Raw genomic sequence first — 24,170 nt, forward strand, 5'->3', positions numbered from 1 at the left:
ATAACAACAGAAAGAATAAAAGTTAAAGAACTACTACTACCACTACTGGTAATGCTGCCTCTACTGCTAATAATAACAACAATAAAATGTACGAAATCATGGTCACCAATGAAGGGACAGAAACCCCAGCGAGTATTAAAACCAAATTAACGTGAAATGAAACGGAATATTGGATGTACCTGCAATGAGGGGGAAGCCACCACGAAGCGCATATTCTGTCGTAATTAAAAACAAATCAGCTACCTTGTTCACTAAGGTAAGGCATGAGAGAGAGAGAGAGAGAGAGAGAGAGAGAGAGAGAGAGAGAGAGAGAGAGAGAGAGAGAGAGACTGACTCAAGGAACACAATATTTTTCCCCCTTTTTTTCCAACGTTTCACAGTTTTCCTCTCTCGAGAGATTTTCTCAGTACAAGTGCATATGAACTGAGAGAGAACGTCTTTCTGTTTGCAGGAGAAAGAGAGAGAGAGAATGTATTTTTTTCAGGTATTGATATTTTCTGTAGCAGCAGGGAAATTTGTCTAAATCCCCTCACTCCCTCCGGCCGGCCGTGAAGCAAAGATTACCTCGTTGAAGCCCTCCAGTTTTGATAATTTATATTTTGCGATTGCAGTTAACTCTCGAACACTCACATTCAAAGTTTTTTCTCTACTTTCTTTCTCTTTACTCACTACAGTCAACTAACGACAAGGTACATAATTCACTGCTTAAGTCAACAAAGGTACACTGGATTTTACGAAACGCGTCAACTTGCCCTAACTCCGGCTCGAGATTGGAACACTCGGATTCCTGATGTAAACTACAAGGAGAGAGTTAGAGAGAGACCCCTAAAGAGAACATATTCTTGCACATAGAGACGCTTATCCTTCTCAAGAAGGGCAACAGAAATTAAGAGAGAGAATCCGTGCATAGAATTCAGTTCCCCAACGCTTAATAACACAAATCTTTCTCTTTAGGAAGCACAATAAACAGCAGTTTTGAGCAAGAATTTATTCCCTTGCCATCAACGAATCATATAGATCATTTACCCCATCACCAGATTAATGCTCTATAAATATCAAATCGCAGTTAACTCAGCAATAACATGCTGGCCAGTTCATTACCAAATGAGCAGCCCTGTATTTCACAGGTGATGATTATCAGAAACTCAATGTTTACATTTTATGTAAACAGGCTATTCATTTGATGTTGCTCGTAGCTGCATGCATTAAAGGGGGAGGGTTAATTTATCTAAATAATAGTCACTAAAATATCATAAACTGAGTGTTATCATGAATTACTGCAACAAAATTCACTTGAATTTTACATGAAGTGCTAATCTTCAATTTTAAAGGGCCGTATTTGCAGTTATATCAGTGTTGAGCAAAAATATTATATATAAATATATATATATATATATATATATATATATATATATATAATAATATTAAAGATTAAATTTCCATGTTATTGGCTTCTTCATTAGGAAGTTATATAATTTCCTCTCTCCGTCGATCACGTTTATAACTTACTCAGCAGAATAATGGCATTTTGTCCCTTCATTTCATAAAAAATTATTTTATGAAAAAAAATATGGAATACCTAATAAGAAAAATTTAAATAAAGATGAACTTCCGCTAAAAGTAGCCCTAATGGCATTTGACACCAACTGTACTATTGAGTAGTAGAAGTGCACTATAGTAGTAGTAGTATTAGTAGAAGTGAGAGTATCAGTTCTGTATCGTAGTATGTTTCGAAACGAAGGTATATTATGGCATTTATGCAATGCTGACCATAAACACAAGGATAATGTCCAACAAACTCAGAAAAACATAAAGACAGCGTCAATAATCAAAATAATAAGTATGATGACACAGATGAAGGTGACTCTGATGGTTTCCTAACGACGAAGCCTTACCCCTTCTAACCCCACATAATCCCTTAGAGATGTCTTGTATATCCGAGCTTGGCTGCCTGACGTTCGCTGGGACCCCCCGGAGGGTCTGGGCGTTGGGGGTAGGGGGTCACCGCCCCCTGCCTCAGTTGAAGACTCCTCGCCCTCCCATTCCCAGTCCTCGTCTGAAAATAAAAAAGGGGAGCATTTATTAAATTCTGTTCTTTTCGTTTGAGACTGGGAAGCCACATATACTATACGTATAAAGGCTCAAACAGCTGCAGCTGACATCGGCGTAGCGGCAGCAGAACCTGTGATATTGGGACGAATGCGAACAGTATCTGAAGAAATGCAAGTAGTGATACCTAAAAAAAGTAGCTTATACTGACGACAACGACAAGTGGCTTCGATAAAAATGACTCGTCTCGCAAGACAAAATGCAATTTGGTTCCCTCACTTTATATACAGGGGTTCGTAGAACCAGTCTACAGTGATAAAGCATGAAATGTATGCGACTTTTACTTTTCCACGAGAGTTTAAACTTTTGGGAACTATTTCACTGAAATGCACGAGCAGATTTTGAAATATATCTAAATTAAATGCACCACTAATACAATGGAAGGTTTTCTAAGGAAAACTTTTACAGAATACTTCCCAAACTAGAGAGAGAGAGAGAGAGAGAGAAATAGAGAAACAAAAACAGACAGAAAGAACCTATGGAGCCGACACGGTAATAAATCAAGCGGATCCAGACCATATCAAATCCTTATCAACTCGTTCATCCGAAAATGTATTTGAAATCTACTCAGAAATTGGTTATCTTTATGGTTTGAAATAATGAAGGGCGAACAACCTGTCATCAAACAGACGTAGGTGAACACCATCTCTTGGTACGATTTGGGAGCCGACAAAAACTGATGTGAAATACATACTATTTGATTTATATAAATTTTTGGCATTATGCCAAGCACTGGGGCGACTAAGGCCATTCAGCGCTTAAAACGGAAATTGACAGTAAAAGGTTTGAAAGGTGTAACAGGAGGAAAACATCGCAGTTGCCCTATGAAACAAATATTAGGAGAGGGTGAACAGTAAGATGGAATAAAGAGAATATGAAACGGAGGTACTGTAAAAGGAATGAAAGTAGTTGCAGCTAGGGGCAGAAGGGACGCCGCCGCAAAGGACCTTAAGGAATGACTACATTGCACCGAATGAGGTGTACTGACGGCACTGTTGTCCCCCCTACGGGAAATAGATACTATGCATCTCATGAGAAAAATCGCATCTCTGCCAGACTCATCCTTGTATGAAAAAACGAACAGAGCCTCCCTCCCACCGTCCCCATCTCATCTCAAGGGCGACTCTCTCCCCCCCACCCCCCCCCCCCCCCCCCCCCCCCCCCCCCCCCCCCTCCCCCCCCCCCCCCCCCCCCCCCCCCCCCCCCCCCCCCCCCCCCCCCCCCCCCCCCAAATGTTCCTTCCCACGCTGCCTTTCCTCTATTACCCGCTCGGCAATAATTCAGCTTGGGCCTTCCTTTGATGGCAAATCAAAACAGGATTAAAAGCAACTTCCGTATGCATAGGACAGGTAATGAACATACAAACGCATGCAACGTCGAGTAACCATGAGAGAGAGAGAGAGAGAGGAGAGAGAGAGAGAGAGAGAGAGAGAGAGACTCGAACGAAAATAAAATACTGAATTCTCTATAAAATACTTTATAAAATACAGAAATGAAAGAGTCGGCTTTTGTTAGACTATAAATCCTAGTCTATTTTCACCAGCCATATTTGCACCGACTATAAAAGTTTCTATTCAGAATAAGCAATCAGCGTTCATGCAATGACGGCAATCAAATACTGCAAATGAAATTACAACCGTTCAGCTTTTCGGGGATTTATTTTACATGAGCGTCAAAGGGAAAGGTTTTCTGGCTAGTAGCCTCTTTATGTTACGACCACTGCTTCTTGGCCTCTCTGACGGCTCTGTTATGGAGTTTCTGCTACCGAGCAAGTTAGAAGGGTTAGTTAATTCAGTGTTTAAATCACTACGGTTGAAATTTAAGGGGAATTAAAATAAAACCGAGATCTCATTTCTTTAAAACAACTGTTCAATTAGTTACAGTAAACGCGCCCTCTCTAAGATATTATTACATCTTAAAACATGACCAGATAGAAGTGGATACTAAAAGTAGTTTAGGAAAGGAAGGAACCGTTGCTTTTCTTGGAATATTCCAGATATCCTCATAAAAATTGCCGGAAATGTTGGCTTCTCACTACCATTGCCGAACTCACAAAGGAGAGAGAGAGAGAGAGAGAGAGAGAGAGAGAGAGAGAGAGAGAGAGAGAGAGAGAGAGACAGACAGACAGAGAGAGAATTTAGTTTTATCACAGAATTCAAACACTGACTCCAAGTATAGTAAAGTTACAGTAATACTATTCATTCATTTATTTTGGTCATGACAAACCCACCTACTGAAAAAAGGGTTGTGTATAAAATGATTTGGGAAACGACGAAGAACACAGATTTCTCACTATAACACGAACAGTATGAGGATCTAAACAAAGCTGCATAAAACCCTCCTGTATCCGACCTTCTTTTTTCCTCTCTCTTTTTTTTAGTGGTATACAAATCACATATGATTTCAGGTGGGAAATCATTAGTTTCTTGTCATAATTATATATAAAAAACAATATTTCATATTTTTACGTTGCAGTTAAATGAAATTAGTTACGGCATAAAGAAACCAGGTACTCCTTATAACCCACTGCAAGTATCATACAAAGCTTCGAAATAAACACACTTTCACTAAATAACGGGGATAAACCAGACCAAATTACTGAAATGCAGTGAAAAAAATTCAATTTTGCAATAGTTCCATCTCTTAGCATTAAATCGGCGAAAAGACATATTTCATGAGTGAGTCAATGAGATACGTGCATATTCGTTACAATAAAATGAATGAAATTCAAGAAACCCACTGGTTGAAAAAAAAAAAAAAAAGTTCCGAAAAATGGAATGGGTTTCAAATGAAAATCTGCACCTAAAATCACGGGGTTGAAACCAGTTCCATAATAAAAGCATCAAGAACTAAAATCCACAAGAGGAAGCTGCGAGAAAAGGCAACAGATAACGAATACTTGATAAGGACGTTCACTTCAATGAGGATAATAAGTTAGTACAAATAACTCTTTCCAACGTACTAACTGAACTTGGTTACATTTAACTTGTTAACTGCATAAAAGACATCAGTTAAACGGAATATAGTGTAAATATAAACAACGGAAGTCAGTCCAAATACAATGGTTAAAATTGAATGCTTGTTAAGAATGTCTTAACTAGAAGTCACTGTGTGCTCTATTTACCTGAAGTTAGCACAAATAAAATGTAAAACAACTGTATAACACTTTTTCCTGAATTTAGTTAAAATAGCACGTCATTGAACAAAGGCAGAATCAATATCTAACTGCAGTAGAAATAACGACTGAATAAGTAACTGAAAATGGCCTCAGCCGAAGTAAGTAAAAATCCAGGTAGACACAAGATGGATGACGACCGCACCAACCTGTTATTTCCGAATCTTTTCGGTCTTTGTGAGGAGGTGGAGTGGGCGTTGGGGGTGGTGGAGGATCTTCAGCGACGCCCACTAGCTCCTCACGCCCTCGCTTTTGCGAACCACCGCCTCCCACGCCCACGTTGAAGCCGCTGCTGCTGCTGCTGCTGCTACTACTGCTGGTGTGAACAGACGTCTGCCTGCTGAAGGAGGAAAGGGACACAGTCGTTAGGAAGAGGCGAAGGTCTAAAGAGAGCTCATTAAGTGAAGGCTCAAAGGAGCACAAAGATGTGAAGATGAAAAAGGAAAAGTAAAAATAACCCACAAAGAAAGAGGCTGAAGAGGAGAAGAAGAGTAAAGAGATAAAAGAGCGCATGAATAAAAGAAAATAGGAACGAATTTTGTAAGTAAATGGATTCCAGTCGCGAGATACGACAGAAATAAAAGCATTTGGCGAGGAGAGGATGTTCAAGAATTGTCAAGATGTCAGGACGCGAAAAGATTTAAGACTTGTGAAATAAGAAATGAAATGAGAATGAATGAATGAATACGGGAACACCTAAGGAAGTAAAAAAAAAAAATAACAACTTTGCAATATGTCTAAAAAGTATGCAGAAAAATATACAAGAAATAAATGTGTGATGAGGAAAGATAGAAGTAAAATGGTACTATTAACTAGCACAGAATAAACGATAAAATAAGAGGATGATTAATATAGGGGCAAGAGAAAATTAATTGGGCAAACAAAGGTAAAATATACTGTATTGGGAGGCGAACAAATGTGCATATACCTTATATATATATATATCTAATATATATATATATATATATATCTATATATATATATATATATATATATATAGATATATATTATACACAGAAAGAGAAAGAACGAGGAAGATAGAGAGAGAATTTAAGCGTAGCTAAAAATGTATTCGGTGGAAAAGACCAGCTGGGAGCAAAGGGAATCGAAAAAGTTGGCCAGATAAGGGCTGCCGGGAAAAACTTCGAAGAGGAAAAATATTTTCAAGTGCAAAAGGACGAATATACACCAAAACGGTTCTGAAAAAAATATATAACAAAAACTGCTGACAGGGAAAGAGTGTCAAAGGGGGTAGAATACAGGGTGCAATAAATCTATTGAGACCAAAGTCAAAACCTTATATATACTATACCATTCCTTGTCAACGATCGTTACAAATATAATTAATGTGCACAGTAAAGCTTATATCCCACTTTCTATCAAGCGCCAATAACTTTTCTAAAAAAAATTTTTTAACTAAGAGTTAACACTTCAACGTTTGGGATAAAATGCCATCATAAATCATTCCTATCTAAATGACGTTCATTGTAACACTTGTGCTCTTATTGAATGCATTTGAGGACATACCCAGGTTATCATTAACACTGTTGTTACTATCTATAATCTGAACGAAGGATTTACTTTAAAAATTCTCACTGAATCTGTCACGTGACCTGGTGGCATTCCCTTCCCCAACCCCCCACATACACTATAAATTTAGTTTAACATCTAGTTCACTATACCAAAGGAATAAACTACATAAAAGGGTAACTGTAAATGATAAGTGCTTCGTCACCAGTAGGAGTCGAATTTCCTCTTAACCTGCGTTTACACGAAGCAAATCAAATCAATTCAATTCATTAAGAATCAACACGATTCATGATTCGTCTAAGTGTGGCGAATCAAGACGAATCATGAAGAATCGTGTTTTTTCTTCATGAATAGAATCGCTCCGATTCGCCTGGTTTTACGTAAACGAAGCCTTAGTTGGGAAACCACGCAGGTAGATTTTAGGCTTTGAAGTGACAAGCGTATCCAAACTGTGAAAAAATTGAAAAACCAAGAGCGCATTGGATTTTTTATGCAAACATCCGTTTCATATTACAGTTCTATTAGTTAAAGCGACATTTAAGGGACCAGCTCAATTTCCAAGCTGATAATCAGAAAACATCTTTCAAAGAGGGAAGAATTCCTGTTGTTGTTTGGTCTGGAATATTGTTTACCATGTTATAGTCCCTAATATGTGAAGTTTCTTGGTTGGCTGGAAATACTTTTTTCACGAAACTGCTGGATGATGTGGAAATATCTCGAAATCAACTTTACTCTTGCTCATAAAACTTGTAATAACTAGGTCACTAATTGGACTCCATTTTTTAACAAGAAAGATTCGGAAAATTTGAACAAAGCGAGTAAACGGGAAAATCTTATCATTATCAAGCCAGACAAAGGTAAAGGTGTTGTTCTACTTAAGAACACAGATTATATCCAGAAAATGGAAACTATACATAAAGACACTTCTAAATTCCGTTTCCAAGGTGAACCGGATTTCTCGCCTATTTTCAGGTCAGAGGTCAAGATTAAGAGGTTTCCAATATCCTTGTTAGACCAGAAAGTCAATAATAAGGATATATATCAAGATGTATTATGCAGTGGAGGTTTTTATGGTATTATGTATGGTCTGCCTAAAATACATAAAGAGGAAATAATCCCAGAAGACCTACCCCAATTATAAGCTGGCAAAACATTTAGTACCATTGGTAACTGAATTTTAGTCTAACCAAAGTATGTCAATTATAATCTAAAAATTCACCTGAGTTTAAGGAAAGGATTCTGTGTCAGGACTCTGACCTGTTTATTCCTGTGGAAGAAACTATAAAGATTATTTTAAAAATAAGATTTTTACCGATAATGACACGTTGCTTAACTGTTTTAATTACGAAAATTTCAAGGGGCTTTTAAATTTGCCGTTGCAGGACAATCCCTTTACTTTTAATGAGAGAACTTATGTGCAGGCTGACGGCATGGCAATGGGAAGTCCTGTGGGTCCCGTGCTGGCTAATATCTTTGTGCGCGAGTTAGGCGCCGTCCACACGGCCAAGCTTTGCTCGACGAACTTTGTTCGATGTGACGTCAGAAGCGGAGAAACTGCGGCAAAGTTCTGACTTTTCTCGCTGTTTCTCCGCTTCTGACGTCATATCGGACAAAGTTCGTCGACCAAACCTCGACCGTGTGGACGGGGCATTATTAGAGGAACAGTTGCTGAACAACTGCCCTCTGGGTTATCACCAGTTAGTTATTTTACTGCCGTTAAATCGATGAAACTTTTATCTTATTTCAAGATAACTATGGGCAGATTTGTTTTTACAGTATGCTAATCTTTCCCATCCGAATATGAAATTTACAACTGATTACAAGAAAGATAACCAACATCCTTTTTTTTTTTGGATTTAAGAAAACTCTCTTTTTACTCTTTTCCACAGAATAGCATCACGTTTTATATACTTCGTGATCAAGTTATATATTATTATAATATAATATAATATATATATATATATAGATATATATATATATATATATATATTATCTATATATATATCCAATACACAGGGTGTTTCGAAATTAGAGCCCCACCCCCTCCAGAGAACAAATGGAAAATTATGAAGTTTTCTGCTGTAGCCTATCTCCAAGTACATTATCTTAAGTTTCTATTAAGCTATTTTTCATTTTACATTTCATGTATTTTCTGACTGAGTGACGGAGTTAGATACAGCCATGGCTAACGACTCGCAGGAAATCAGATGGAATGACCGAATCCGGGCTATAACCTTCAGAGAGGCCAGGGATGCTGGCGCATCCTTCATTTCACGTTCCTGGATAGCTAAATACATTAGAAGAGATGAATCCTTTGTTAAAAGAAACTGGAACAAAAATCCATATGACTGTCATCGCGAAAAGAGTGAGAATCTTGGAAGGCCTGAAGCCCTATTTCAGGAGTCTTACCCCTCAAGAATGCAGGCTGTGGTACAGGCAGATGGAGGCCACACAAAATATTAAATACTCTTAAAGAAAAATAAATAAATACCTGTTCTGAATTACTTTTGTTTTTGTCCATAATTTTAGTTTATGCTGTAGAGGTGGGGGGGCTCTAATTTCGAAACATCCTCTATATATTATAAAATATATATATATATATATATATATAATATATATATATATATATATATAGACACATCACGTGTGTATGTGTGACTATGCTTAATCGTTTTTCACATTTGTCCAATTTACAGAAGCTTGGGTAAGTTTGACACCTTTTGAAAATCTGTCTGTTTACGATATACTTTCGCTAAATAATGCTTAGAAACCTAAGCAAATAAATCAACACACAAATAAATATCTTGTGGTTATATAAAAACATTATAAGCCTGGAAGGGACCGAAACTACAATACGTTCCCTAAGGGAGCTAAATCATTGATTCCACGCGCCAGGGGAAAGAAATCCACACACCTCTTGTGCCACTTCATAAGCCTAAACAAAAGCCTCGTCAACACAGTATGGTGACTCATCCACTTGAGATGTATCATTAACTTGTATTGTTCATACGCCAACAAACCTGAAGTCGCTGCTGTACTTTCTTACGACCTCCCCCCATCATTTGTAAGGCGTGTTGACACATTAGTTGTGACCTATTTCCGAATTCCAGCATTTCTATTCATTTAATATTTTATTGCTATTATACCTTCATTTGATAAACTAGTTTCCTTGTAGTGTTATCAACTATTTTTCACTTCTTTTAAATATGGACATTCAATTCACTATAAACTAGTTTAATCAGTTAATGGCCTTATAGATTGATCCTTGTGAATCAATCCACATTTTAATTAACCCTGATTGCTCACTTTGACAAGAGCCAATCAATTTTCCTCACGAATTCTTCTATGATGATTCTTTCACAGAGCACTACAGCCTCTCAATACAGCAGTCCTAAAGGTGCGTCCACACGGTCGAACAATGTCCGACGGACAAACATTGTTACCATATCACAGGCGAAGCAGGATGACGTCATAAGCGTTGAAACGATGGAAGTAGATCTAGCTACAAACAGTGGTACCAGATGAGGTTGTTTGCCAATGCTTTTACTCTACTCACAAGGTAAAGTCCGGCAGACAATTGTTAATTGGTAACAATGTTTGTCCGTCAGACATTGTTCGACCGTGTGGACGCACCTTAAAAGTGTGATCAGCAAACTTGAATGAATTGGTTTTCATTTACCATGGCTATTATCCTATTGACTGGCCTCTACATTTGTACCCTGCAGGGGGGTAGTGCCGTCAGTGTACCTCATGCAGTGCACTGCAGGCATTACTTAGGGTTCTTTGCAGCATGCCTTCGGTCCCTAGCCGCAACCCCTTTTGTTCCTTTTACTGTACCTCCTTTCATATTCTCTTTCTCCCATCTTACTTCCCACCCTCTCCTAACAACGGATTCGTTGTGCAACAGCGAGGTTTTCCTCCTCTTACACCTTTCAAATCCTTTACTGTCAATTTCCGTTTCAGTGCTGAATGACCTCAAAGGTCCCAGTGCTGGAGCTATGGTTTAAATTTTATATACAAATAAATTCTACATCTGTAGTTTCCGTAGCTTTTCTAATAACTCTATGCATGAACATTAAGGGAGATATACTACATTCTTGTCTCACACCTAGTCCTTGCTCTTTCATATAGCTTGAAAATAAACATCTTTCAACAAATTAGCCTTTATGGCAGCAAGTCTACTTTGCACACAACTGACTAAATATTGACATTATATCTGTAACAAAACTGTATGCGTCTTTTGGAGAAGCATACCATTTGAACAATGGTATGCTTCTCCATGAAACCATGCTGTCTTTATAACCTCAAGATATATTATTTGATATTAAGTCTCAGAGTTCTTATCTCTACATCTATATTCCATGTATCGTTTTAAAATACTAGGTTATAATCACTTGTAAAGAACACTGCCAAATTTCTCCTGCAAAGGATGGACATTAGGCGGGCAGCCATCCGCATCTTAACTTTCTTCACATAGGAAAATTCTTTCCCCTTTTACAAGAGGACATTTTTTCTCAAATAACCTTATATGACACTTAAACAAACCTCTTACAATGATACATTGCGATGACCCCGAAAATTGATGTCCTGAACTTGCCATCGGAACCTTTTAGAGACCTGTGCAAAGAAGGCCTCCAACCCCTATAGGTGATGAATGTATTACAAGATGACCTGGCTACTGGAGTCCTCTATGCTAATCCTATTATGGAAATCGTGTACCCACACTAGCCACCTACTCTGATACCTCCGTTCACATAGGTAATGAGATTAATCTGTTGCTATCAACTTTTCAATTATGTAGCGTCCTCCTCTTTGAATGTGAAATCAACACTGGAGGAAACTACCTTCGGTATTCTTATTACACAACTACCACGACATTGCGACTGATGTATGCATCGAAGAAACTTAGAAACTTTGCCAATATGAGAGTAAAGTGCACCCTATGTAGCCCATCGTCCAAAGGCATAGCATTCACCGCTCCTCTTAGCATTCTGCCCACAAACAACTTGAGTAAAATTCACTTACTGAGAAAGTCCTTCAATATTTTTAGGGACTTGTATATACTGAGGTAAGGTTGTAATCCTTTAATTCTTCCAAATTTTGAATATTATTGCCATACATAGTTTTCAGCAGCTGACTCACAAGAACTTAAAACTCTATTAAATTTCTTAGCCATGACTTTAAAAACCATCTCTGGCCCCATCGTTGAGTTAGCTCATTGTAAATGTAGTATAATGAATAATCCTGATCATCCTTCACAGTCAGATCCTAAACGATTACAGTGCACCTCACATAAAGCTACATAAGCATTTAATTCTTACAGTTTTTGGTCGTTCTGTAAAGTTCGGTACCATAGTTTTCTACAGGATTTAGTCCTGTTGCGTCCACACTGGAATGATGATGTTAATCCTGCAGTTAACTTGTTAGAACTTCAAATGCTCAAACTTGATGTTAAATATATTTTTGCTGAGTAGACTGATAGGATTCGTATTTCATAGTTTATTTGTTAGCGGTCTTTATATCTGTTCGTTAGCTATCTTTTTTGTTGTTGTTATAAATTTTATTCAATATTTGTTTGTTTGTTTGTATGGTGTTTTTACATTGCATGGAACCAGTGGTTATTCAGCAACGGGACCAACGGCTTTACGTGACTTCCGAACCACGCCGAGAGCGAACTTCTATCACCAGAAATACTAATCTCTCACACCTTAATGGAATGCCTGAGAATCGAACTCGCGGCCACCGAGGATGTACGCTAACACCATACCGACCACGCCACTGAGGCGCTTTTTATTCAATGTTCTTGGTTATTTTGCTTACTGTTCATACTTCTCAATTTCCTTTTCTGTACTGTGCTACGTTTACAGTTTGGATGTTTTTCCAGCTTTGGTTTCAGCTTGGCACAATAATAATAATAATAATAATAATAATAGCACCAAAAATAGTTCCGGCTAGCACATCTATTGCAATGGTTCAGTAACACCAAAAGTTTCCTCATTTTAGTTGTCCATTACTAATAGTAAAATCCTATTCAACTCGTTATAACTGTAGACGTTACTACCAACGATTCAGACAGACCATGAACATGATGCTGCCAAGAACCACAGGGTGTCTCAGTTGATATAACTGAGTCCAGAGATCCACACAATTCCTCTTGTTCTTTAAGATACATTTCCCTCACTTCCTTAGCATCAGGCCTGCTTACTCTAAACCAACCACCATCTTTTTTCCTTAGTATATTCCTACCCTTATAGTTGTCTAACCCTACTGTTAGGAGGAAATGTTAAAAGCCTTATATTTTACCAATCTTGCATGGCGCATTTTCTTCTTAAGTAAAAAGATAAACTCCTGATTCTGCCCTTGTCCCTCTGGTGAATACCAGTGGCTCCATTAAGACTGGACAATTCTTACTCAAACTCTACTCTTCAAATAAAGGATACACATGACAAATAGAAAACGTGATCGGTACGCCGAGTGTCATTGAAGCATTTACAGTTTTTAATAATAAGTGTTTGAATTTGAACCGTATTATTATTATTATTATTATTATTATTATTATTATTATTATTATTTCTTTTGGGGGGTGGCGGTCTATCACAGTCATCCGATTTGACTGGGTGGATTGATAGTATGGGGTTCAGGGTTGCATCCTGCCTCCTTAGGAATCCATTACTTTTCTTACTATGTGCGCTGTTTTCAGGGCACATTCTAAGGAAAGCTATTATTATTATTATTATTATTATTATTTATTATTATTATTATTATTATTATTATTATTATTATTATGATGAGACATCATGAAAATATTTTAAAAAATAACTTATTAATCAATTTGGCTACATTAACTTTATTTTAAAACTGCTACACCAAACACCGACTTTTAGAAACTGGAAAATCCATTCCTCTGTCTCATTAGCCTAAAAAATTCTCGAAAGAGCTCGCTCTTCTTCACGTGTTAATTAAATTTCATTCTCGCGGATTCAGAAAGGATTTTCGGGAAATGTCTTTACCTCTTCATCCTATTTAAACAAGCAAGTGTGTAAATGAAGAAACAACGCAGTTAAGATGGATTGCTTGCTTATTCTACTTGGAGTAAGGAGGATTCAAAGGGCGGGTGGGTTATGAAGTTATGCTAGTAGAGAATGAAAGGTTAACACTTACTTGGAAAGTAAGCCTACAAACTAATTTGTTGTGGGGGGGAGGGGGGTTGTTAGAAAAGGTCTATGAAAGAGCATACAAAGGTCTGTTTCAATTTACGTTAAAAGTTAGGAATATAATGTCTACAACTTATGTGTGAGAGGAAAATCTTCCAAATGTCGTGTGGTTTGGCCTCATGGCGAGAATGGAGGACAACAGGGTGTCCGAGAATTATAATCCGGAATTATGGACAGGAAGTATAAAAAAAATAACTACTAGCTAAGAATTCAAGAGTAGCTAGAAAAAATATTGCTAAAACAAAAAATTCTGTTTGCAGGAAGCACGATACTGCTGAAAGACAAGAGATGAGTGGCTTAGTAAACAGAGGCATGGTCGACGTCTCGTCCAAGTCTTTCTGAGCAGGTACATACGTATAATCTCCAGATGGCTCATCATTAATTAATTCACATGTTTATTCTGCAACTAAGCTGTCTGTGGCCTCTTTGATTTTTGCTGTAATCAACCCTTACAATGGAAAACGGCACGCCCAGTGACAATATATATATATATATATATATATATATATATATATATATATATATATATATCTATATATATATATATATATATATATATATATATATATATATATATTATATATAATCATGTATACTTATTTTTCTATTTATATGTATATATATATATATTATATATATAATATATTATAATATATATATAAATATGTATATTATCATATACTTATTTCATTTATATTTGGGCACTTTGGTACTTCCTAAAACAAAAATGTATGCATAAATATAGCTAACTATATATAAATCACGCAACTGTAAGTAATAGGCAATACTTAAATCTGTGGCTTTTTTTTAAAAGAACTTCCATCGGTTAATTATATAATAAAAATTATAATTATTGTTATAAATAATAATTAAAAAAAAATAATAATAATAATAATAATAATAATCTTCTTCCCAGCTGGTTTCCATTTTTTATATGGGATCGCCGAATCATAATAATAATAATAATAATAATAATAATAATAATAATAATAATAATAATAATAATAACTCATTGCTATTTCTTCACACCTGGACCGTCTGAGGTATCTTGTGACCCTCAGTGACTCGAAGCCATTCGGGAGAGATTCATAAAGTCCTTTGAAGTTTCATTATAATTACTTCTATGTACGCTTGGGCTGCATTTTCTAAGAATGTCATAAAAAATATATATATTCGTTTCGTAAAAATGCTCTGATGCAATTCACTTTGGGCTCCACACTTCTTTGGCAATGAAAGCGAAATAAATTCCTTTTTCTGACAATCCAATTCTGGATGGAACTTGGTCAGGAGGTAATGAAAACAACGGACGAAGTTAATCCGAAAAGACGAAATAAAGACGAAGAAGAATGCCGGCATTTCTCGTATGCATCTTCATTACATACAACAATAACAGGGGGACGGCAAAAGCTTTGATGCAAGGAAAGGAGAGGAATGCCCATTTAGTCAATGGCTTTGTCGTTTTTCATCTAGACTGATGGAATTTCTTCTTATTCGGTCTTGTTCTTAAAGATGCGGTTACCATGACTTATTGTTCTAAGATTTGTGTAGTAATCCTGATTATAATACATATATACTAAAATACTTCACAAAATCTCGTAAAATTTTATCCGAATAACTATCTCATCAATTTGATTATAAAATTTACATATAGAGCCTTTTATCTTTTTAATGTAACACGAACAAGTTCCGTCTCATTTTCCCCTTCCTCCTTTATAACGAAATAAAACTAAAGCAGGAAATTATAGTATAATTTCGTTTTAAAATGAATGGTAGGATTTAATCGAGATGCGTCAACACCGAAAGTAATTTCCGTTAATAAGTGCGTTCACTTAACCTTTACTTAAAAGAGTAAATCAGCGTTTTACATAGAAACACCAGAAGTACAGTACCTTGGAGGAGGCAGTTTGAGGACCTCATCAAGTCTCTGTGATCGAGCAGCTGCCGCAGCTGAAGTGGCCTGTGAACATAATAAATAAATAATACATGGTAGCTGGGCGTTCTTTGACAAGTTTAAAGAATTTCATCTTAATTTTCTGAGAACACCTCATAAAAACTACATAGTGGGAAATTAATGTAGTACCTGTAGCAATGTAATGACATTTTTATCGCAATGTAAGCGGCAATATACAGAAGTACTGTCGACTTTCACAAAACTTTGGACTAAGACAATCAAAAGCAAACGTAGATAATTTGACAATACAATTATCTGAATACCTACGAGAGCTCGTCATAGGTTCCGAATTACACTAAGGTCTTCTCTCTCTCTCTCTCTCTCTCTCTCTCTCTCTCTCTAATAAATTAGGACTAAGGAAACGCGTTCTATTTACCTGTATGTCCCTGACCTGAGGAAGTTCTGAAAGGTTGAAAATCTCATTAGCGAACATAATTAGCAGTTCGATGGCTCTTGTTTGGTGAACCGTGTCAACTAATGAACTCAAAGAAGCCGATCCTTCCGAAGTCCTCAGCAAAGTAGGGCCAAACACGATGCCTAAAATATGAAGAGAAAAGGTAATATTAATTTTCACTCAAAATGCCACATTGCTGAACAGTTCTATACTAACGTGCACTCAGAGAGTGCATACTTTAACCAAAGCCAAAGGTTTAAATAATTTTCGAGACTGGCACCAATATTCAAACATTTACACTAATTAACTAGTTCATTCCTAAATACACATTACCTCTTACAGGCTGAAAGACAAGTGGTTGAAATGTTGTACCAAGATGTTGGTATTTAATGTACAGAATTGAAAAAAAAAAAAAAAAAAAAAAAAAAGGGAAAACGACCGTAGTGTCAAAATAATCAGAAATTTCGGAAATCCAAGTTTATCTCGAAATTCAGTCAGGGTTTCCACGACACCTCCCTCACACCCGCATGAATTTTCATTGAAATCCATCGGTGATTTACTTTTTTATTGCGATACCAAGTGAAAAAATAGACATGGAAGTGAACAATCAAACGGACACAAGGGAAAGCGTAGCATCCCTCCAGCTCTGAGCAACTTATCAAATCTCTAAATCCGAGGGTTTGAACAAATCAATTAATGGAACTTCTAGATTTTTATAAAAAGTCAAAAGACCCAAGTTTTATAGGGGAATAGTCTCAGTTTGATCTACACGCAAACAGATGAATATCAAAGTCATTAAACTTAATAACCTACTCAGATTTCTCCCATTATATATATATTATATATATATATATATATATATATATATATATAATATATATATATAATATATATGAGAAATCTGAGTGGTTATTAATTTAATGATATATATATCTATATATATATATATTATATATTTGGGGGGGGGGGGGGGGGGGAGAAGAAAATCGAGTAGGTTATTAAAGTTTAATACTTTGTTAATATAATCTATATATATATATAATAATATAATATATTATATATATATACACACACATATGTTTTGTTTTCTCCTCCTTTTCTCGGATTTTAGCCAGTTTGCTTTAAAAACTGAAATATTTCCAAGCATTCATTGCGACCCTAGTATTCTGACGAACAGCGAACGCAATTAATTTACAATTATTTCAGAATCAATTTCATCCTCTGCCTTTTCCAGTGACCTACCTCTTCTTTTCTCTAAACTTCTTGTGACGTCTTGTAGGCAAGTTCCCCACCTAAATGTAAATAGATTCTTATTGACAATTTTTTACGCTTTTGAATCTCTGACCCTAGACCTCAATTTGAAATACTTTTTTTATTCAAGTTCCATTATGAACACTTGCAATCTCTTCTACATTCTTCTTCGAACACTATAGCAGTGTTTCAGCTTTACTACCTTTTGAATAATTTCATCAATGACAATATTTTTTTTAAATGTACAAATGATATTCACCTACAAATCCCTTAGAGGAAATCCATTTCCAGCTTTACCTACCTCTCTTGGAAATCCTTTCTAGTTTCATTTCTCTTTCACGTAACCCAGTATTACTGACACTTCTTCGAAGTACTCTAACATTCTGCAATCCTTATGTGAAGAAAAATATACGCTTTAGCTACGCTTCTAGGAAACAAATTCAGCACATTCAATCTTCTCTTAGAAGTGCTCTCTCTATGTCCTGTACTTTGTAGATCTTCGTCAAAATTAATCTATGCTCTGTCGGGCGTTTTCCGCCTTTCAATCTTTTTCCCTTTTACCCACCACTAATCTTATCTCCACCTCCCTACAACATTCTCATTTTTTCTTCATTGTTCAAATCTGATCTCTGTTTCTTTTTTTTTATCATTTGATTCTTGCACAATTTCCTGACATTTCTTTCGTATGTCATTTTTTATTACAGCGCGCTCTGTACTGCTCATTACATCCTATCACTGGAGTCCATTATCTGACACTTATTTGCGAACACTGATTTTACTCTTTTCTTTTGTATCTGTGGATTACTTCAAGACATGATTTCTTAATAGGCATTCCTAATATATTTGAATGATACTTTTAAACTTAAGTTGCTGACCCAAGTTTGAAGAAGGCATATTGTTGAGATGCGCATTGGTGGTGACTCTGTGCAGGTGGTGCATAAGGACAGCCAAGCAATTCAGGTGGTGTCGAGGAAGACGTCTAACCAGGTCTCTAAGCTCCTCCGTTGTTCTGGTCTCCGTGCCCCCTCCCGGAGGGCATTCCTTGGCGATCCTGCAAATGGGCAAGAAATACTATGATTGGTATGCGAATCATTCGAGAGAGAATAAAGACAGCAGATCTCTCACGACAGCATTCATCGTCCATGTTGGATTAGATCAATGCTGCCTGTAAATCCTTCAAACGTTCCAGTGACTTTTATGCGGACATTATACACACATACATACACACAGACACGCACACACACGCACAAACTCATACAGACAGTCAATCCAATAAGTGAAAGTTCAGATTTGCAGGAAATAGCGGAAGCTAAAAATTTCCAATCTGTATAACGACTTCGGCCAGTCGAAAGAGAAATGTTGGAACACGGGCAGGGAAAAAGAAAAGCGCTCTCTCGCGTAAAAAAATGATTTATCGGCATGTTTCAAAAAAATATTTCTTTAAAAAGTACAAAAGGAAAAGAGGAATAAGGTTTGTTATCCCTTAACTCTTTTCGAAGAAGAAATGAAAACAGAATAAAAATCTGGACAGTTGTTGAAGAAACTCGTTCAAATAACATTCGAAATCTTCACATTACTGTCATTATTTATAATGAGCACAATAACGGCTTTCTTTTTTACAGTGTGTTTACTCTGAAAGAAAAAAATATTTAATAAATATCAGCTAAACATTCAGTAGCACACTAATCATAACAGGTTCTCAGGTATCTATGAAATTTCAATTCTTTTGAAATATAAAATTTAATTCATTTTTAATATAAAAGAATACACCAGTGGGGATTCTTTCTGCCCTTCATAATAATATGAATATAAATTATAGGAACAATAATAGACAAATAAAATCCACAACAGTTTTCTACAACGTAACAAAGACGTTAAAAGTTCGAAATATTGCCGAGAACTCTGCCTGATCCTCACTTTCAACTATAACAAATAACAAAAATAAAATTTTAATAAAAAGATGATGTAAGAATAAAAATTTGGGCAGACAACAGACTGATTCAACAGTGATCACAACCCCAACCCCCCCATCCAACAAATGGCGGCAGAAGGAGTCTGGGAAAAAATGGGTAAAATGTAGCCTTTTGCGCGACTTAGTGGAAACGTTGGTTTCTGTATGATCAAGGCGAATTTTTAAAAACCGAGTTCTTCGTAAATTCCGCGAACTGGGTCCCGTTTCCAACACGCTGCTCAAATGGCGGCTGAAGCGGAGGCGTTCTCTTTACCCCGTCATCCTCCTCCTCTGATTTTCCTCGTTTTCCTTTATTATCCATCGCAAGCAAATCAATTTCCTCTCTCTCTCTCTCTGTTCTGTTGCTGATAATCTTAGATCAAGCTAGCTTGTGCCGTAATGGATTACGGGCTGTTGCTAAAGCATCCTATCTGCAACTGCTCTCTCTCTCTCTCTCTCTCTCTCTCTCTCTCTCTCTCTCTCTCTTTCTCTCTCTTTCAGCTGCTGAAGCCGTATGGAGTCGGTCTTGTTCCAACAGGAGATCTAGTTCGTTAAGCATTCTCTCTCTCTCTCTCTCTCTCTCTCTCTCTCTCTCTCTCTCTCTCTCTCTGTTGCTTTTGATGTTAAGAGTGGTTTGGTCCCGTTCAATCACGAATTCTTGATCTTTATTCATTTCATCCCCATCTTTCTCTCATCTCGTGGCGTGGTGGTCGTTTGTTTGTTCGTTTGTACGGTGTTGTTACGTTGCATGGAACCAGTGGTTATTCAGCAACCGGACCAACGTCTTTACATGACTTCCGAACCACGCCGAGAGTGAACTTCTATCAACAGAAATGCACATCTCTCATTCCTCAATGGAATGCCCGAGAATCGAACTCGCGGCCACCGAGATGGCACTGTTGAAGTTAGTGCTGAATGAGGTACTTGAGTTGTTATTGACCAGTTTTGCTCGCAGCTTTGGTAGTGGCAGCCACAGCGAGACAGAAGGGAGAAAATTTATTAAGCGAATATTAATTATTCCTTCAAAATGCATACCATCAAAACAATGAGAGCCTCGACGAGATAATCCTCACCACACGGGGTTGAAATCATTCATCCTATATTCCGGAACATTACCGAAGCAGCAAACTCTAAAAACCAGGGCATTTTTCTCTCTGCGCCCCCCCAACGTGACTAAACCAACTGCCGCTGTGTGTTGCCCAGGCCCTTAATGAAAGCCTAGATTGCTGCCAATGTGTTTATTAGTCATTCGTCGCAACTCATGGCAGACGGTGCTCCAATATTTCGCCCATGAAAAACAAGGTCGTTTGCTTGCACTCTTTGGCATTTCCATAACGCAATCACCCGCGCCCACTGGCTCTGCAGTTGGCTGATGTAACATTTCTTCATGTATACGATTTTCGTGATTTATTGATATTCTCGCTATTATTAGTGTCACTGATACCGTTTTTACCATAAAAAAAGTTACTGTGATTTGCTGGTTGTCGGATTCCAAAACAAGAGCCAAAATTAACAAGCATAATTGAAGCCATCAAAAGTAAATTACACACAATCGTTAAAATACCCTTTGCCGTCACCTTCAAAATCAAAAGAAACGAATTGTCGATCTGACTCCACCTAAACAGCGGCCTCGCACCAACAACGGCCATTTGACAGAATGAAAGCCAATGACGACGAGTGGGAAACGAATAGCATTCCACCAGAATATGACCACACTAATGATGTCATGTAAACAGAACTGACCACCGGTTTGTTGATGTAAGGGTCATACCAGTCATACCCGCATGAGGATGATCCATGCCAAAAATGAAACAGATAGCTTGCAATCACTAGCGACATCACAGGATGGTATGTAATAACTAGCTCCTGGGCAGAGTGAATTTATTTATTTATTTTTTTCATCAGTTTCTTCCCGTTTCCCTCCTGGCTGCCTATCTCAGCGGTCTTTTCATTAAACAATGGCTCAGCGCTGGATTTACGAATATAGTCCTACATTGTGTCTACAAATGAGTCAGAGCAATAAAACGCAACATATCTTTATATAAGAGCAGCACATAGCTTGTTTAAGTACAGCTTCCTTGCTAAACTATAAATATACATATATGTGTCGGTGACAAATCCATTCTGCAATGTCTATCTAACAAAAACCACAGCACCACGTAGCATTAAAGAACCTAAAAAAAATTATTAACAATAAAAAATACCATATTCCTTTATGTGTAGAAAATTATGACACTCTTTAGCAGCAGAGGCTTTTATTGCTGGTGATTTTAGTGAGCCTATACACATTGTGTATATATAATATATATATATATATATATATATATATTTATATATATATATATATATATATATATCTGAATAAAAAAGGCTAGACCATAATCTATAACAGCAAAATATGCATTAAAGGTGATAATAGTACGGTATGTTGGTTAAAAATTTTATATGAACAATGAACATATAATGGAGGAAGAGACGGAGCAGTTAAGCCTTAAGCCTGATCTATATTATCTTCTTTTTTCAAACGTCAAGATCTTTAGTCTGAGAAAGTTACTTCGTAAATTAACGGCATTTAAGGGGCAATCTTTAAAGTGAAAAGAATTGGGGATAATAATAATGAATAATAAGCAATAGAAAACACAATATTAAATAAATGAGGCAAATAGATAGTTGACCTTGATTACAATAAATCAAGTCATTACCTAACTCGGAAATCTTTATTAAGCGGTAATGCAGATTTGACTTATAAAGGTTTGATTTACAAAAGCTGCCCAAAAAAGTGACGATAATGTGTTCTCAAACGAATAGCAGCGCAAAAATCTAACCAGTCAATGAATAGGAACTTTCAATAACAGCTGAGAGAGAGAGAGAGAGAGAGAGGAGGAGAGAGAGAGAGAGAGATAGTATCTAAATGGAACAGTAGTAAGATGTACAGGGAAGATTCAGTGCCTCTTGGCGAAAGTAAGGCACTCAGTTATCAGGAGAAAACTCGTTAAGACACTTTCAAAAGAGTAAAAAACAACTATTATTTTTATTATTTTGTTTTGAAATACGGAGGACAATATAGTTCTGCCATTTTGTATGTATGTATGTTGTATATATATATGTCTGTATGTATATATATATATATATATATATATATCTATATATATATATATATATATATATATATTTCTAATATCTATGTTTTGAAATAGGAGTGACAATATAGTTTCTCCCCACTTTGTAAGTGTGTTTGTAGTTTGTTAGTGTATATATATATATATATATATATATATATTATATATATATATATATATATATAACTATATATATTTATATATATATATATATATATATATATATATATATATAGTATATGCATTCAGCTACAAATGTCCTTTAATATTCAATTTGCTCTAACTCGGAATTAATATATTTTCAAATATGTTACCCACGGGGGATTTTTTTTAGTTGATAATAAATTTTTCTCGTCCTATGTCGATTCGAACCAGTGCGCTGGTTCGAATTCTCGAGAGCAGGAAATTATCAACTGAAAAGTACCACTTCCGTTAACATATATGGCGATATAATTCCGAGGTTAGAGCGAATGGATATTAACGGACATTTGTAACTTAATGCATGTATATGATCATGGTGATGTGATAATTATTCGTAAGTGTATATATAGTATATATATTATATATATATATATTAATATATATATATAGGTGATGATGAGCTTGTTACAAGACTTTTGAACTAACCTGTCGTGCATTCAGTTTCTATTATATGAAACTATCTTGATCAACCTTGTCTCTCCATCATGAAGTTACTATATTTTGATAAATTGGCTTTAAGTTGTTAATTTCGTCACCTACCTAATATCATTAACCTTCTTTTATTATTCTTTTACTGTTTTACTTCTTTGCATTATATATGGCTCCTTTGAAGCTACTATTCGGGATTTATCTTACAATATCACACTAAAACTTTAAGCGCCAACTGATTAATGATCTGCAGCCTAGTGTAAAGATGATCTCTTTCCCTATTCCATTACAATATTCAAAATGTTCCAACCTTCCACTGTACTTTCTTATCTATGATTATCTACGGTCTTCGGAACTGGCAGTGCTAGATGATCTAGTTGTAAATGATGCAAGAGAAAACTGAAGCTGTGGCCTGATGATGTCCGGGTTTCCTTTTCCATGGTTGAGGTGTTTGTGACTTCGTATTTTACTATTTACGCTTGAAACCCAAGACTCAATTCACGGAATTCTAAATTTCCGTTCGTCTTTCGTTCCCTAGACAACGACTCCAGGGAATAAGCAAATTCGTTTATTTCTTCACATAAGGAAGTTGATGTAGCCAAGGGTTGGTCTTGGTTGGGGAGATTCTTTTTAATATATATGTAAATTATGAACGCCTCCCCCACCCAGTCAGATGAGATGCTGAGCGCCACGTTGCTGGCTCGGTTTGTTTCTTAGGTTTTTTATGGCTACTGCTGCTACCTTTAGTAGTAGTAGTAGTAGTAGTAGTAGTAGTGGCACCATATCAATTGTTGCTACGTTAATGTAACATTTTGACTCTGTGCCCACATTAAAAAAAAAAAAAAA

At 36.4% G+C, this 24,170-nt stretch overlaps 1 protein-coding gene across 19 annotated transcripts in view; it reads right to left on the reverse strand.

Annotated features, from left to right (window-relative positions):
• LOC135225223 (rho GTPase-activating protein 45-like) overlaps nt 1-24,170 on the reverse strand; it is a 617,019-nt gene that overhangs the window by 23,652 nt on the left and 569,197 nt on the right. For 18 of the 19 annotated variants that reach the window (XR_010316935.1, XR_010316936.1, XM_064264541.1 and 15 more), the window contains 5 exons: nt 18,500-18,675; nt 16,356-16,516; nt 15,918-15,985; nt 5,434-5,624; nt 1,896-2,056 (listed from right to left, as the gene is read on the reverse strand). Coding sequence is in view for 17 of the 19 variants with exons in the window: in XM_064264541.1 (XP_064120611.1) it covers nt 1,896-2,056; nt 5,434-5,624; nt 15,918-15,985; nt 16,356-16,516; nt 18,500-18,675 (757 nt within the window). In the remaining 2 variants the exon portion in view is untranslated. The remainder of the gene's footprint in view (nt 1-1,895; nt 2,057-5,433; nt 5,625-15,917; nt 15,986-16,355; nt 16,517-18,499; nt 18,676-24,170) is intronic. The other variant, XM_064264534.1, reaches the window with a different exon arrangement.

Source organism: Macrobrachium nipponense, chromosome 13, assembly GCF_015104395.2.
Source record: "Macrobrachium nipponense isolate FS-2020 chromosome 13, ASM1510439v2, whole genome shotgun sequence".
Taxonomy (NCBI): domain Eukaryota; kingdom Metazoa; phylum Arthropoda; class Malacostraca; order Decapoda; family Palaemonidae; genus Macrobrachium; species Macrobrachium nipponense.